The sequence below is a fragment of the Rhinichthys klamathensis genome, unplaced genomic scaffold, assembly GCF_029890125.1.
Source record: "Rhinichthys klamathensis goyatoka isolate OS25496 unplaced genomic scaffold, OSU_Roscu_1.1 h1tg000286l_1, whole genome shotgun sequence".
Taxonomy (NCBI): Eukaryota; Metazoa; Chordata; class Actinopteri; order Cypriniformes; family Leuciscidae; genus Rhinichthys; species Rhinichthys klamathensis.
The window spans coordinates 479,723-496,995 of NW_026606805.1; the positions used below are offsets into that span (position 1 = coordinate 479,723).

The window sequence follows — 17,273 nt, forward strand, 5'->3', positions numbered from 1 at the left end:
ACATTTATTCGTGTATATGCTTGTTTTTGTTTTTTTGTTTTTTTAAACGCATGTATTTAACCTTTCTTTTTCAGGACCTAATGGAGACTTTTAGATTTGGAGTGATATTTAATAAACTTGTATCAAGCATTGTCTTCTGATTGTGCAGTTTATTTTCAAAATAAACACTTTCCTATAAAGCCTTTTGGTGTCCTTTTTCACATGACAGTAGGTTCTTAAATGTGTGAAGACGAGTCTGCCTTGAAACATGTAATATCATTTAATGAAAGTTCTTATGGCATTGAAAGGGTTAAACAACTGTACAGACATAATGTAAATTATTGGGTATCAGTCCATGGTTTACTTACACTGTCCTGTATGCTCAAATGGAGCCCATTTACCACAGAACCTCGGTTATAAAACAGTCCACCTGTTTCTACACTGTGCAGGGAGCTCCATGTCTGCTGATGTCCGGTGTGGAGGGTTAAGGGGGTTGCTTTGGGCACAATCTGTGGATTCTGGCTGGGAGCCATGCAACTGGCACTACTGGTTGGGCATGTGCTCTGAGTCTTTGTGCTTTGAAGAAAAGCCAACTGGGTCTGTGTTTGGACCAAATTCTGAATCAAACTTTGGGTCAGGATGTGATTCTGATGGTGTGTCTGGTTTAGGATTTGTTGGTTTGGGTGTATCTGTAGTTTTTCTCTCCAGTCCTCTTGCTGCTGTCGATGGATCTTCATGTGAGCATTTCTACTTTTTATTTTGTAGAACATCCTGAAAAAACAATTTGCAAGATCAAATGGAAGGCTGAACACAATTGGATGTCCAACATAAGCCATGGTGTTTGTTTCAATTGCATATTAAGTAGGCTACTAGAACAGCATAGGCAAAAATCATTCATACTTACTTTCCACACTGTTTACAGGGAAAGCTTGTGGGAAGTAGTGGGGTATGAATCAGTCTCTCGATACTGGCTTGGTTAACTAGCATCTTTGGGGCTGGAAGAACCTGTGGAAGAGTTTCAAATATTTTTAAACTTGCAGTTTTTATCACTGGAAAAGCGGTATTCCGCATGGTTCCCGATGATGTCCTTAAGTATGTGCAAATCAAAAGCTGTAAACTTAGTTTACCACTAGATGTGCATTTGAATGTTACATTGAAAAATGGCCACAGATCCAAACAGAAGGACAGTTTAAATAAAATTATAAATTAAAAACAAAGTTGGGAAGAGGGAGAATGTTCTGCAAAAACAAACATTTATTCCACTGAAAATAGTAGTACGTGTATTTGATTTATATCCCATTGCATGTTATAATCTCAGTCTGACGCGCATGCGCGCTGTGAAGTTAGACCGTAGACTCGTCGCTTGCTGATGAGTCTTCTCGCAAAAAGGCAGACTGATCTCATGAAATGGCAATGGCGTAGACATACACGCAAAAGATTTCGGCGTGGACATACACGCGGATAGCTCAAAATGCGTATAGATAACACGCCACTTGAATTGAAAGTGGCGTGTATGTTTACGCAAAGTCATGATGTCATGTTGCAGAAAGGAATCATTCGCGTGAATTCTCACAATTGCAGATGAGGATATAACAGCAAAAGGTAGTTATTCACCGTGGCAGAACATTTCTCAAACGCAAACGACGCAATCTATCAAAGCAATTGACACGGAGCCTCACTAAACTGCTTTTGAGTTTATTATAAAACATTCTAGAGTTTTGGACAGCTTGGGCCGTGCTTACTTTGCAGCTCACTCTGTGACCTTTGGTAGTGTTCATGTTTTGTTTTTATTAAAAAAAAAAGCGTTTTTCGGTTCAGTAAAAGTTAGATGTGAGAAACGAAGCTTTTCTAACGTTAACTCTGAATCAATTCGCCTTTGGCTAGGCCCCGCCCCCCTTAGTTACTGTTGCTACGTCCGACAAACAAACTTCATCTGGGCTCTGGTATCAACATGGCTTATGCTGTGACAGCTCTTCCTGCTGAAATTTTATCAAACTTTTATAAAGCAGCAAATAAAGTGTCCGATAGAAGTAGTCAAAAGGGGCTGCGATATACGTTTGAAGGCATACGTTCATGACATACAGGTGAAACGCAAGGAACAACAGGGCATCCAAAATAGAGGCAATGCATACCGGTCACAGTCAAAAAATGAACCACCGCATATCGTACTAATCGAGACGGAGGCTGGGACTAACAATATCAAGGAGCAACACTGTTCATGCAAAGCTGGGTAGGTCTCTATTCACTTCTATAATCGTTATTACAAAGCAAACGGACTACGCGAGTATAACGTTGTATTTATTAGCAGCGTGTGCTAGACCAGTGGTTTTCAAACCCTGGGTCGCGACCCTCGGGTGGGTCGCGAGAATTAAAAAATGGGTCGCCAGTGATTAAAAAATAAAATAAAAAATCCGTTTTCTAATTAAATTAATATTAATAATAATAGCTTTGAAACAACGAAACAAACTAAATGCTTCTCCTGACATGCGTGTTGCCCTCTCGTCCTGCGAACCGGCTTGGGACCAGATTATGCAGAATAAGCAGGCCCTTCTCATTAATATACACAAAACACGCACTCGTTCGCTCCACCCGCAACACACACACACGTTCGCTCCATCGGCAACAACACACTAACACTCGTCGTTCCTTCCTAGGGCTGTCAAAATTAGGCTACAAAAATTACGTTCTAAAAAATCCCTCTAAAAAAACACATATTCGAACTATTCGAACATCTGGTTGTGCATTTTGTCAATGACGCGCATTACGTCAATAACAGGTCAAATTAATACAAAGAGACATAACTACTTGTTTAGGTAGTTTATTTAAGTTTAAACATATTTGACAACGTATTACCTACACAAAAACAAGTAGCCTAAATCAACTAATGGCCAAGACCGCAGACCTCACTCTCGCTAGGCACTCTTTCTCTCTCTCTCTCCCATCACTCACGCTCTCTGCGCATAACGGTTTAAATGAACAACAGCAACGATAAACAAATGTTGAGTGCTGATCAAGAGTTTTGTGCAAGCAATTTAAGGTCGCGACTCTTGTCCCAAATATAGCAGGCTTCATTCAGTGATTGAAACAAATATTATTAACATTAATTGAAGTTTTAAAGAACCGTCATTGAACGCCCCGAGCGAGCTGTGCTGTGGTAAACATGGAACTTTTCCTTGACATGAAACGGTAAATAATCAAACCAGTGAAGCCTGCGATGCATGGAACTGCTGTATCTAACCTACCTTATTCATGCAATAAATAAGAATAAGAAATAAAAAACTTTTAGCTGTGCCAGTGCCACTCTTGTGACCTGTCCCTGATCCCTCAGCGCCCACTCGCAAAGCAGACAGCCGCGCCTCTGATACCGCGGGCGTGTTTTTCCACATTCAAATATTAATTTTCACATTCGAAATTCTGTTTTTTAAAACTATTCGAATATATAGGCCTATTCGAATTTAGAATATTCGTTGACAGCCCTATTCTCATTTGAATTATAAATAAGTTTGCTTTTAAATTGTGTGTGATTTTGGTTGGGTGACAGTTAAGTTTGACAAGAGTTTACAGTTTGACAAAACCACAATGTTGTGTTTTAACAATGTTGTGTCGAGTGTACACAAGTATAAATAAACACTTAGCAGTTTGAATGATGTCCTGTATGAACGACGGAGTATATTTTTTGTTTCCAGTGCCGCGCCTCACACACACACACACAAATACACCATTCCAGGCTTGACATCGCAGCCTGTTCATTATAGCCGAAATACAAATATGACAATAAAATAGTCAACCTAATATAAAAATCACACTGCTCTGTTTAAATAGTCAATTCGTACCATTCAGCGTAAGCACCGCTCAACCGTGATGTTTCCAAGCACATTTTTGCGCATGTGAAAAGGATGATTTTTTTTCCTGTCGATATTGCAACGTGAGTGAAGTTGCTACAACGCCTATAATAAAGAATAGTTTACCATCAAATACATCGCGAATGTTAAAATATTTTGATTCTAATGAGAGAGTTAGGCTACGTGAGCATAATGCCCCTTTTACTTTCCCTTTAAATTATTTCGTTTTGGCTTGTTTAGTTATTATTTTTTTATTCTTGTTCTGTTCTGTATATAATTAATATTACATTTAAAGAGTTTGTTGTGGAATATGTTTTGTGTATTTGTACTTTTTAAGCATTCAGCAAATGATAAGCTATTTATTGGTTAAAAGTCCTGTATGTAGGCCTATAGCTTGATCAAATTATTTCAGAATCGACTTTGCGTTGCAATCGCGTCAAGGATCAGCAAGTGCACGTGCATCATCAAAAGTAAAGTGGTTAAAAAAAGTGCTTAAAGAAAGGTTAAAGAAAAAAAATTCTGCGCACAAGCCTATGGGTCGCGTAAAAAAAAAAAAAAAAAAAAGGGTCCCTCTTGAAAAAGTTTGAAAACCACTGTGCTAGACGACACTTTTAGTTGTCAGGATTTGACTTCGGTTTTGGGAAGAGAAAAAAACGCACACCCCCCTCCAACCTCTCTGGGAAACGCGTATCTGTGTTACAAATGCCCCAGGCACAACGTTTAACCATATTTTTGATAAAACTACGACGGTAATAGCCTGCCGAGACCAAAAATATGAGACGGCTGTGTTAAAGTCAATGGAGCGCTGTGAAAAAGTGTCGGACCTCTGTGGGAGCTCGTTCTTGGCTGCGCTGTGATTGGTCAATCTACATTCTAGGGTGTGACTTAGCCAAAGGCGAATTGCTTCGAGATTCATTGTTCCGAAGCGCTCGAAACACCACAGGCTGGCGGTGCCTGCTGGTAAATGTAACGAAAATGCAACGAAATAAAACCCAGTCCAAACACATACTATATAATTCTCCTTTTTGAATTAATGCTGCCTTCACGCGCTATCGGCAGCAAATACTAACTCTCATACGAAGTTGATACAAGCTGCTTCTGTGAAATTGAACCCGAAGATTTGAATAATCTGTTCTGTTTGTGTGAAGTTGTAAAACGGTTTTGGCTGGACCTTCAACAATTGTTCGTCTCCAAAGGATTTCAGATGATGAATCTAACAATTAATGATATAAAATTTGGTATTTTTCATAATGATCACAATGATTTTGGCATTAACAATGTAATTTTGTTAAGTAAACATTTCATTCATAAATGTCGTTTTTACAAGACAATTCCTAACATTACTCATTTGATTAATAACAAGAATGCTGAGAAACTGGCTTCTTTTGTTAACAATCTTATTGAATAATTGCCCTTTTAATGTATTTTCTTTTGAATATGTAAATGCCATTTTTGCCATAACATGCTCCATGTTCTTCTGTTCTTTTAGGTTTTTTTTCTTCTTTTTTTCCCTAGGATGAGCACTGTAAGTTCGTTGACATTGTTCATGATTTGTTTGTATTTGCTTTGAAGTGGAAAATAAGGGAATAAACCATGACCATTAAAAAAACAAAACAAAGTTTGATACAAGCTCTCTGACCCACTGATTCGAAACAAATGATTCTTAAATGTTTCGAAGCTTCACGATGTCAGTCTTACCTGATTGATGACTGCTGTAAGTCTCTCTTCCTCCAAACTTTCTTTTTCTCTCTCCATCTGCTTCCTTTGTTTCTCTGAAAGCCTCTTGGAGTTGTAATAGAATTCAATACACTGTGACACCTGCTTTGTTCTCACCTGAAAGCATGAACACGTTGAATTGCAAATGCTGTGATCCGAAATATTTGTGGCTTAGATTTACAAATGTTTGATATATTACCATTTTATGTACAAAGGAGAAATCTTTTCCATAAATTGTAAATGCCTTATGGAACAGTCTTTGTTCACTCAAAGTCCAGATATCCATTCCTAAATGCAAAGTGAAATTGGATTAGCCTTATTTGATAATTTGTTGATTAAACGTTTTTGAGAATTAAAGTTAGGGTAGGCAATTTAAAAAAAAATACTTTTTGTTATACTAGTTGAAACTCTCTTCACATCCTGATAGCAATCAATAATAGAAGTGGTCTAAATATTAAAATCTGTACAGTGTCTTCCCTGAACATCACACGTCATCAGCACGTTTAATGCTATGCAGATTTAGACAGACGTCAGTCACCGAGCGCCACAAACAAACAGCAGCCGCCTTTTACAGTTCCTCCTGAACCAAAACTACGGGCTTATGCTGCATTCACACCATGTCTTAACGGTAATGACGAGATGGCAACCCGTAATATTCTCAGACTATTTGTGCCTTTCTATGTCAACACTATAAACGCCGAAATGAATCTGCAGCAGTCAGGTGGTACAAGTAAGAGCTCTCTAAGTTGTTTACGTTCATTATTATTGTAATGTTATGTGCTTTGAGACGAGGTAATTTAACGCCATATCTCTTGTGACGCTTTGTAGACTCTTCTGAGTGCGTTCATGGGTTTTGAAAGGAGGCGTGGCTTTAGAGACGCTCTGAAGGGAGGGTGGGATCTCATGCTTTCAAAGCTAACTTGCTATTGCTAGCCTCTCCGAAATTGCCTACCCTACCTTTAAAAAGTGTGAATTTACCAGAATAGTGATAGTTTTCTGATGGAGGGGAGTCTTTAAACAACAGCATCTCCAGCGCTGCCTGTTGTATAGGATTGGTAGAGAGGGAAAAGAAGGAAATTAAATATCACGCTGAATTTATTTGTGGAAGACAGCTTGTCATCAAAAAGTCATGACCATTTTGGAGAGGTAATTGTGAATAGAGTCTTGTAATATCATACATCTATAAACATGAGTTCATAATGAATATTGCACTTACTATTATGTTTCCCTTGCAACGAGACAGGCTATGAAGGGCAAGCTCCAGATTGGCGCCACCTCCTGGTAGAACACTGGAGGCACTCAGGTCAAGAAGACTCTCAACTGAGGTTTGAAATCACACTCGTGAATAATGTTTCAAAAAACCACTTGCTTTTATGATCATTTGAATATTTTTATTACCATGCTGTAAAAGGGTGTCATTTTCTTCTAACTCTGCCCAAGGTTTCCATAACAGCTCCTCCCTGACCGCTTCCTCTGGACATTCCTCATGCTCTCTTCCTACTATCACATCTGGCAGCTCAGCTTGGAAATCAGGGCCTATATTTATGCACCTTGAATGTGATAGAAAGTTTAATGACTCATAAAATAATACCGTAATAATTAATAATTCGTTACATTTATATAGCGCTTTTCTAGGTACTCAAAGCGCTTTACATGGGCTGCTGTAAAAGGTTGTCATATAAAAATGAAATCTATGATGTCTGAGGATCACAACCTGGGTGGACAACCCGGTCAACAAACTGCTGGAAACTTGTAATTAGGATCAAAACAATGCTACCTCAAATTCTGCTGTTAAGTGTCACCCCCTTTTTTTGAATAGACATGAAAATGCACATTTCAAACTTGAATGGTTGTAATTCAAGAATGCTTTGGAATATAGACGTAAGATTGGTTTCGTTTTAAAGAAGACATTTGGCAGATTTTTATAGAAGTGAAATAAATTAAGAGAGTGAAAAAGTTATAGAAGTTTGAGTTTATGGAAATGTACAATGTAAAAAAATTAATTATTCATATTTTATATAAAATATATATTTTCAAAACCTGGGCTACTCTAAAACTGCAGAAAAATTAAAGCCAAAAATCTGAACAAGTTGTGTTTAAAATGTTAGGTTGATATCTCAAAAAATGAGCTTTCAGTAAGATTTTGTTTGGACGCAGTACCAAACTTTTTCACTAGGGCACAACCAGACTCCATTACTGCCCATATAAGGGCGCCTCCATTTCCATATGTGTTTTGAGTGATCTGAACCATTATTTCCACAATTTTCATACAATTTATGAAGTAAGAGATCCTATTCAGAAGTAGTATGGGAAGTTTGGCAGATTTTGATATGAATTCAACCTCTAAGAAACACATACAAAGAACACGCATGTGCGTTATAGCTCACTCCCACATCACAAATGGTGAATTTATAAATTTTTTTTCTTTATATTTTAAACATTTTCAGACCTTTTTTTCTAAAATAATTGAATGGATGCTATCTTTTGAACTCTTGTCATGAAAACCAACTGAGGTTTCTACCATTTTTTCATGATTTTTCATGTTCATTGCTATTTCAAAATAAAGGTCTGAACACGCCTTAGGAGTATGAAAATATTCTTGTTGCAAATTGATAAATTACGGCTCCTCTGTAATTTATTTTGAAGATCAGTCACCAAATATGAAACCTAGAGATTGTAAGCTTTCAAATTATATATAAATTGTCAATATTACTTAAGGTTTTTACTAAGATATTATTGTTTTAAAAATATAATGGCAAACGTCCCACCTGTGGGACAGTGACAGTTACCGGAATCACCCAAACATGCTAAAAAGGTTTAATTATATTCATGAATCCTGAGCCATATCTCCATGATACTTTATGCTAGAAACAAACGCGCACACCTTTCAAAAGAGTGGAAGATAGATAAACAAGCTTTCATCTGATGCCTTGATTGTACATGTAATTAGGATGTCTCTTAATTCATTGGGTGATTCCGGGGAGTTAAAGCAGAATTTGAGGTAGCATTGTTTTGACCCTAATTATTACAAGTTTCCAGCAGCTTGTTGACCGGGTTGTCCACCCAGGTTGTGATCCTCAGACATCATAGATTTCATTTTCATGTCGGCTAAACCCCCTTTGCCCCCTGGGTAAACCATATTTTTCTGTTGTTCAGGCATGCTCTTAATAAAACAGCATTTGCTTCAGGGGAAAATCATTCTCAGCGGCAAGGCTCTGCCTCGTATATGACACCGATGAGCGACTGAGAAGAAACATACAAACATCTGAATGCTCACCTTTGTGAGTCATCCTCTTTCCTCTCGTCTGTCCACAGTGCTCTGTTTTCCACAGCAAGGGAAGAAAGCAGGTTGCAGAAGAGCCCCGTTCCACTACGTGTCGGGTTCAGCATCGGAGGTGGTGTAAAGTGAGATGCAGTTCCTTCCCAGCTCTCCATAAACTCTCTACTCAGCTGGATCACACTGTTGAATGGGACTCCAGTATATACGGAACTGGGAACATTCTACATGAACAAAAGTTGCATGTGAGTTATGCTACGTAAAATGTCGCTGTAGAGCCAATCACAGCTTATAACAGTCGAAGGCATTAAGCTTGTGGTTTTAACCTAACACTCATAACTGTACGTACAAACAATATATGAAGGTTTTTATATTTTTGATATATTTTATGTTTTTATTGTATATATATATACACTCTACCATTCAAAAGGATCAGAATGGTTTTCTAATGCTTTTGAAAGAAGTCTCTTATGCTCGCCAACTGGTTGTCATTGATCAAAAATCAGTAATATTGTGAAATATAATTACAATATATGGAATATTACAATATATACATTATTTTAATAAATGTTTTTTAATACATTTTAAAATGTAATTTATTCCTGTGATCAAAGCTGAATTTTCAGCATCATCACTCAGTGTCACATGATCCTTCAGAAATCACTCTAATATGCTGATTTATTATCAATGTTGGAAACAGTTGTGCTACTTAATATCTTTTTATATATTATTTTATATATTTATAGATTCTTTGATGAATAAAAAGTTTTAAAACTTTTTTTTTTTTAAATAGAAATGTTTTGTGACATTATACACTACCATTCAAAACTTTTAGGTCGGTAATTATTTTCTTTCTTTTTTGAAAGAAATTAATACTTTTATTTAGCATGGATGTGTTATATTGATAAAAAGTGATAGTAAAGACTTATATTGTTAGAAAAGATTTCTATTTTGATTAATGCTGCTCTTTTTAACTTTTTTTCCAAAATTAATATAATATATAATAATAGTTTACATATAATAATACATAAACTGAGTATCAAATCAGAATTTTTTAACGATTTCTGAAGGATCATGTCACACTGAATACTGGAGTAATGATGTCGAAAATTCAGCTTTACGTCACAGAAATAAATGATATCTTAAAGTATATTAAAATACAAAAATCATTATTTTAAATTGTAATAATATTTCACAATATTACAGTTTTGTTCTGTATTTTTTGATAAAATAAAAGCAGACTTGACAAGCTTAAGAGACTTCTTTTAAAAACATTAAAAATAGTAATGTTTCGACCGGTACTGTAGTATATATATATATAGGCCATAACTAAATGAATAGTAAATAGTTGGTCTCATGCCTGTGTGCTGGAGGACCCCTGAGGTTTGTCTGAGGACCCAGGACTGAAGTTCTGTCCAAAACTTAATCGTGATCCTTCTCCTGGCTCTGACCCCTGCACATGGAGACTGGACTGATGCAGAGAAGGTCCATATGAATGGGATGATTGCCCCATCTGTCAAGATGAGAAAAGTAGTTGTGAATGTTGCATGCTAGCAAAACTACACAACACGGGAATGATGGGAAAGCCATTGATGCACCGATCTAAAATGCTTGACCAGGGTAACAATCAGTGTGAATGTACAGATGACAGACCTGAGGCCATGTCATGTGATCTTCAGATGTCCCGTGCTCGTGACCTAGATGTTGCTGTACGCACGACTGAGGATGATGATGTTGAGCCAGTGCAGGGTTGAGGGACATTTGCATTGAACAGTCTATGCAAGCAAAAACACGTTTCATTATCAAGTCAAGTCAAGTCCTCTTCATTTATATAGCGCTTTTAACAATGGATTGTTTCAAAGCAGCTTTACAGACATAAACATATAATTTAAGGTAACAGAGATTGTTTTGGTTTTATAGCGGTTCTTGAATAATGTCAAACATTTCAAAACAGGTCAAACACACAAAAACGTTGCGTTTACATTACCCCTACCTTTCTGCAGGGAGTTTATTTGTTTCAGATGAGGGCTTCCATGCTCTGAATAAACTAGCGAGGAGTTTGAATCTTGTTGGAGGTGCTGTGTTAACTCCAAACTTTCGTTGCCGTCAGCTTGCAGCTGGAGCCAAATGGGGTGATTGTACCTGCTGGTGGACGGCGAAGGTAAAGAGGGGAAGAACTGCAGCGACCCATCCGTCTGCGATTGGCTCAAGATCTGTCCGGGTAGGAAGTGTTGAGGTCGTTTGGGAGGAGAGAAGGACTGAGGAGGCAGGGGCGTCGGAGGTGGGCTGAGAACCAAAGGGAAAGAGAGGGAATGGGAGGGAGGAGTAGAGTTGTTGAAGCCGCTCTGCTCTCCTCCACCCTGCATTCGCGGCATGTTACGACTGCAAAAGGCCTCGGAGAAAGAATCCAGTTTTTGTTGCTGGCGCCCAGTTGTTTCGTAACAGTCTGCCGCCTCCTGTTGGTGGCAATGAGAACTCCAGTCGCTCTCATACACTCCAGCTTGTGCCTTGATCCTGTTGAGTCCCATAGAGGACACTGGGGACATGCTTCCCCAATAAGCAGGGCTCCCCGATTGATCTATTCCATTCAGAGCGGAGCCGGTGCCATCCGGTGCTTCACACGGGACTTCAAACGGGCCGAGCCCACTCATAGAGCTTTGCTGGTAAAGGTCGTGGCTTGACCTTTGACCTTCCGTCTGAGGCCGAAACATAGGAGCGAAGGAGAGCGACTCAGGTTCGGGAGACGTATGGTCAGCCATGTGGCGTGTTGTAAATGGCTGAAGCACTCTTGAGTTAGAAGACGCTCATTGCATCTGAAAACTGAAAAGACACACAAAGATCATAAGTTAAGTAGTCATCGAAACCCTTTGAGCGCTAGCGAGCCAAACCACACAAACAACCGATTAATGTTTTTTTTGCATCTCCCTCTGTAACAACTGCTTTTTAGCTGCAAAGAAAAACAACGTCGGAGACACAGATAAACGCAACAATCAAAAGACCACAAACGGCCTTTGTTTGTTCTATGTTTAGCTTTTTTTTTAACCTTTTCTCTCATCCTTTTTACTCACTCTTTTTCTTTGTCTAGTGCTTACTCACCAATGTTCTTCTTGCTTTATCCATAACCTGTTGCTTTTGTTCGTGCGCTATCTACTCACATCGACCTGTGAACGTGTGAACAAGCAAACGAAATTAAAACGCAGCCACGTGTGAAAGCAGCCGCTCTCTCTGGCTCTTTCTGGCTCGTGCGCAAACACATCATACTTAAACGTGAAAACACTTTCTCACACATATTTCTTTGACAGGTGCCACCGATCAAAAGGTAAGCCTTCGGTTGTCATAGAGTCACCCCCTCCCTTAAAACCCTGAACCGAAAGCCACATCCTGAGGAAGCAGTCACGGATCTCCCTCTATCTCTCTCTCTTTCTATATCTCTCTCCCTCTTCTGTCTTGCTCTCCTCCTTAACCTCCTTTCCTTCTCAGTCTATTTTTATCTGTTCTCCTACATCACAGACTGAAGCAATCTGTGGTATACTCACAGTCTCCCTCTTGGTCCGATGAGGGTGTCGTTCATGGTAGACGGTGGAGCAAACAAAAAGTGGAATCCAGCAAAAATGTACTTTTTTAAAACAATTAACAAAAGCTGCAGGATGAAAGCGTGCTGTCTTCACTGATGTTGGCAGGTTATGAGACCTTTTGGGCTTATTGTGCTTGCGGCTCAGTGTGTTATCTTGAGATTCGCATCTGTTGTGGTTAGTGACTTCAGTGTAAAGAACGTAAGCGTTGTTTAACTGGCAGGTAAGGCGTGGGTGTTCATGTAAGTGTATACGATATGAGTGAGAGGCAACGCTTCCTGTCAAGTGTGTGTGTGTGTCGGTCAGAGTAAGAACATGTTTGTGTGTGTTTTTCTTTTTGGTAATTGTATGTTTGAACTCTTGTCTTTGTGTTAATGTTGTGTTGTTGTGCGTCAAGTGTTTAACTTTATTGCTTTGTTGAGATTTTGTGCATGCATAAGTGTGTGTGTTCCTCTGTGCATGTGTTTGTGTGGGCGCAAAGACATATTGTGTTTACGCCAGTGAGAATCTGTGGTTGCTCAAAATCATGTGACGGGAAGTTGACCATGAAACAGCGACAGAACAGGAAGTGGACAAGGGAAACCTCCGTACACCCCGCCTCCGCTCACTCGCTCGCTCTCTTTCTGCAAGTGTATCCCTCTTATACCCACAATATAAAATTGTTTCCATACCGCATACATTGTCTCCGCACACCTTTTTCCACCCACACATAGTGTTTCCCTCTCTTTTTTTCTCTCTCTCTCTCTCTCTCATGCTATCTTATTCACACTATTTTAACTGGATAATAGCACTGCAACGTAACCACTGCATTTTTATTTTGAATGACAGGTCAGAACTACAGCTCCTCCCACTCCGTCTCCGTGAGCCATTACACTTTGAGAGAACGTGAATCTGGACGGCCCCCCGCACAGGTTGTAGGTTTGGCAGTTTTGGCTGATGAGGGTGATGTTAATTCGGTGGTGAGTACAGTATGAATGTACCTGCACAAGTCACCTACACAAACCTCACCATTAGCATAATGTGGGTGAAAGAATAAAGGTGTTAGACAATACACTGAGCAGACGGATCCTGGACCAGAGAAATGTAGATTTTTTACTCTCGCTGCCCTACTTCTCGTCCTTTTTCTGGCTTTCTAGACGTTTTTAATATACAAGGACGGAGAGTGTAAGAATTTGGGACTAATTTGCATGCTTCAAATGCCATGTTTCATCCTTAAATCAGTATCACATGCCCTAAATTCGTATGTCATCAGATAATACTGGAGAATGGGGCGAGCGGGTTAAGGGGGACTGAAACTACATTGGATATAATTGATGGAAAAAGGAGTGTGGAGGCTGTTTTCTAGTTTTCTGTCAGATGTGTGAAAGAGTGAACAGAGGAGGGGGAAAGCAGCAGAGCGGTTTGGACTTTTTTTTTCCCTCTCCTTCTCTATCATTCTATTAAACCGTTTATCTTATCTATGAGACAATCTTTATAAGTGCATGCAAAGAGATGAATGCGTCGAACAAATGAAAGAAGTGAGAAAGGAATGAGGACAACCTAAACTCCCGTTGAATGTTTCCCGCAGTTTTAGGTTACGCAAATAAATATGTGCTTTTTTTAAAGTGCAAATTACGTCCCTTGAACCTACAGTTTGTAATGAATTTAGACTCGTCTCCATCATTAGTCTAGTCCTGTCTGAATCAAAGTCATATATTAGCTCTGTAAAATATTACTTTTAGCACATTTAACAACGGCAACTTTCCACTGAATTTCAGGACTAATTACAATAGGCCACATGTGGCCATGAGAATAAGACATCACTACATGAAAACTACGCGATCTTTAACTATTGTGCACTTCAGCTGTAGCTTCTTTGGTATTGTTGGCTGATATGTGACGAATTGCTTGTGCTGTGAGTTTTTTCATTCGCACTGGATAAAAGCGTTTGCTAAATATAAATAAATATCAATGTACAATTCAGATACTGATACTTCTGTTTGGCCGTCCATGTCTACCCAGCTGTGAGCCGGTGACCTTTTTTTATGATAGCATATACTATTATAAAGTTTTTTGAATTGTATTGAATTTGATGGTGCCATTTTATAATAGCTAAAATGTAATTGTAAACGTGAAATTAATCAATCAAATTATTAGCACAACTGTAATCACTTATTGGTTTAGGAACCCAAAGACCCGAAGTTCGCTGAAAGTCTGCAATTTAGATTTATCATATGTTTAAATTTGTATGAAAATATATTTTTTGTCAATATTACATTTTCATGGGTAGTCATTTTTAGTGCTAAATGTTACACATTATCAAATCGACCCTTAAATTATTTCTATAAGGCGATTCTTGTCTCAAACGCACACGTTTCCCATGCAATAATAAACAAATTGTAAATGAAAATGTATATTGGATAAGTGGCATTAAAGGTCCCATATAAATACACGTAAGCGACAGTTTGAATGTACGCTTTTATGATTACATGAATATATTTTGGTTCTGCTCAAAAGGTTTTCTATTGAGAGAATGAAATAAAAAATGACAATAAAGAGGACAAAATCTGTATGACTCACGAGTCATTGCAGTCTCACTTATATAATGATTATCGATCAGATTTATCACCAATATCATTAATAATTGTGTTCGTTTGATTTTTTTTGTGTGTGTGTCTTTTTTCATATCTGTGCAGTAGACAAAAAGTAGCGAATTTGTGTCTAACTGGGTTTAATCTAAAAATATATAGTGCAAAATGATAATCATGAATGCAAATAGTGACAGGCCTCTAATGCAATCCATCCTCATACCTGCATCAATAAAACCTTGAACCAGTATTTGTCTATAATGTGTAAAAGAAATTTAAAAAAATGTGTTTGTTTATATTAAACAGGCGCAATCTAGATTAAATATCATGCCTTTTCACAGTCAAATAGTACAACATATCCATAATCAAAGAACTGACACGCAAGAAGTGTTAAGTGATGTTTCTAAGGACTCCCAGAGCATACATACAAGTGTTTGTTTAGCTATCTAAATGAAGACGTAGTATACTATCGTTTTAGATAAAGCTAATTATAATCAATATAGATTATCTATATCTATAGACTAATTTTTTAAAATATATATATATATTTACATCTGATATGCGACATTTGACACTCTCTGAACGTGCTTTACTTAACATATCAATCAGATTACATCAAGCCAACTCTACATTTTCTTTTTTGTATTGCATTATTTTAAAAAGCATCGCTAATTTGTCGTTGATGACCATCGTCATATTCAGTTTGACCTTTACAAAATAAGTTTTAAAATCACTTCACACCTTACAAAAACCCATTCAACAGCTGAAAAACAAAGACGTAACTCTGCTGTTTAATCAGCATTACTTTTGCTGCTAATTTTAAAAGCTAAATTTGGCCGCAGTGATCAGTACACAGGAAATATGCCCTCGCTGGATGACAACAACTCGTGCTTAGACATCATTTAAACGATACAAAGAGTTAAAGTCACAAACCAGAAGCTATTCTATTAGTAGTAGGATTCTCATTAAGCCTAATCAATATATTTTTTACTGTGTGAATATTTTGGCTAATGATTTCTAATACATATTTTCAGGAATCAGCATCGCTTGGATGAGTAGTCGACAGCAGGAGAGTCATGGAGGCGGTTGCAGGACACTATCCGTCATATTACAGGTGAGTTTAATTTCGGGAGCACTTTATTTTACAGTCCTGTACATACTATGTGTACTTATTATAGCAATTACAATAACTGGGTAATAACTAGGTACTAACCCTGAACCTCCCCCTAAACCTAACCTTAACACATGTAGTTACCTTAAATTACCAGTAATTTCATAGGTAAGTGCACTGTAAGTATACGTACTGTAAAATAAGTAATTTAATTTCATAAATGACTTTTCGGAATTGCTTTTCCACGTATGACATTTTACTTTTGCAGTAATAGCAAAAAGCCTCAACTTCGCTTATTAGACCCCGCTTTGCCAATATTGAAAAGTATGCAAATGACAGAAGAATCACACAATGAATTATACATTATTAAGTGAGTTATGAATAATTTGCATTGTCCGCCATCAACAACTAGGTCATTAATGACTGCTGTCTGGGTTAAAAGGAAGAACCTTGCGCAATCTCAGTTGTTCAGGAATATCAGCCCCATAATTAATCATTGACGCGACTCTTCAATTGCACATAAAAGGTGAGCTAAAACAGGACCTTAAAGCTGCAAAATAATTTTTTTAAGTTACACATTCAAAGAATTATTGACATGAATATGACGTACAGAATAGAAAGCATCGTTTCACTATGGAGTGTTTTTTAGGTAAAGAGCACAGAACCAAAAATTCTGTAAATTCACAGATTATCAACAAAATCGCTCAACTATTTTGTGATTCGCAATACACCGAATGTTGCAGAAGCCACTGTAATATGCTCATGGAGCGTTACAAATGCTGTTAAGTATTACCAAATGACGCATCTCATAACCTAAAGAGGATATACCTTAATTAAATGCAAATAGAGGTACATTACGGTCAAAAAGAAACCACATTCAGTCCACGCTGAGATTCTAGCATATCCTCTATACTCCAGCTGTTTTCCTAAACTAGGCCTCAAACACGCAGATCCATGTTGCTCAGCTGAAACTATTCTTGCCTTAAGTCTACGAGTCGGGTGCAATGCACAAGCTTATCACTTTTAAGAACAAGTGAAACACGCGTGCGTCGCTTTACATTCAAGATGTGCAGAAAAACATTGAGTGTCCGCGAAGCCATGGCCTGTGTCTTAAACAGCTGAAATGCATGTGCACATACTTGTAAAACACTTCTCACATGCCTATCAGTCAGTCTTAGCACTCGCGAACTCACTTTGCTCTCTGTTCTT

The 17,273-nt window shown here is 38.0% G+C and overlaps 1 protein-coding gene and 1 long non-coding RNA gene across 3 annotated transcripts; one reads left to right on the forward strand and one right to left on the reverse strand.

Annotated features, from left to right (window-relative positions):
• Positions 1–240: 240 nt before the first annotated feature.
• On the reverse strand, positions 241–12,542 carry si:dkey-19b23.10 (uncharacterized). Of its 2 annotated transcripts, none has more exons than XM_056269644.1 (12): positions 12,351–12,542; positions 10,808–11,634; positions 10,468–10,589; positions 10,175–10,327; positions 8,815–9,038; positions 6,936–7,087; positions 6,754–6,857; positions 6,516–6,576; positions 5,737–5,825; positions 5,520–5,654; positions 884–984; positions 241–750 (listed from the first exon to the last, which is right to left on the reverse strand). In XM_056269644.1, exons 2-12 carry the CDS (start codon positions 11,571–11,573, stop codon positions 318–320), a joined length of 2,340 nt encoding a protein of 779 aa, XP_056125619.1. In that variant the 5' UTR covers positions 11,574–11,634; positions 12,351–12,542; the 3' UTR covers positions 241–317. The 2 variants fall into 2 exon arrangements, with proteins under 2 accessions (XP_056125619.1, XP_056125618.1); XM_056269643.1 differs by lacking the exon at positions 12,351–12,542 and adding an exon at positions 11,911–12,216.
• On the forward strand, positions 8,978–16,068 carry LOC130103393 (uncharacterized). Its single transcript, XR_008809344.1, has 3 exons — positions 8,978–9,059; positions 13,215–13,345; positions 15,988–16,068. It is a non-coding gene; the product is annotated as an uncharacterized LOC130103393 (long non-coding RNA).
• Positions 16,069–17,273: the final 1,205 nt, after the last annotated feature.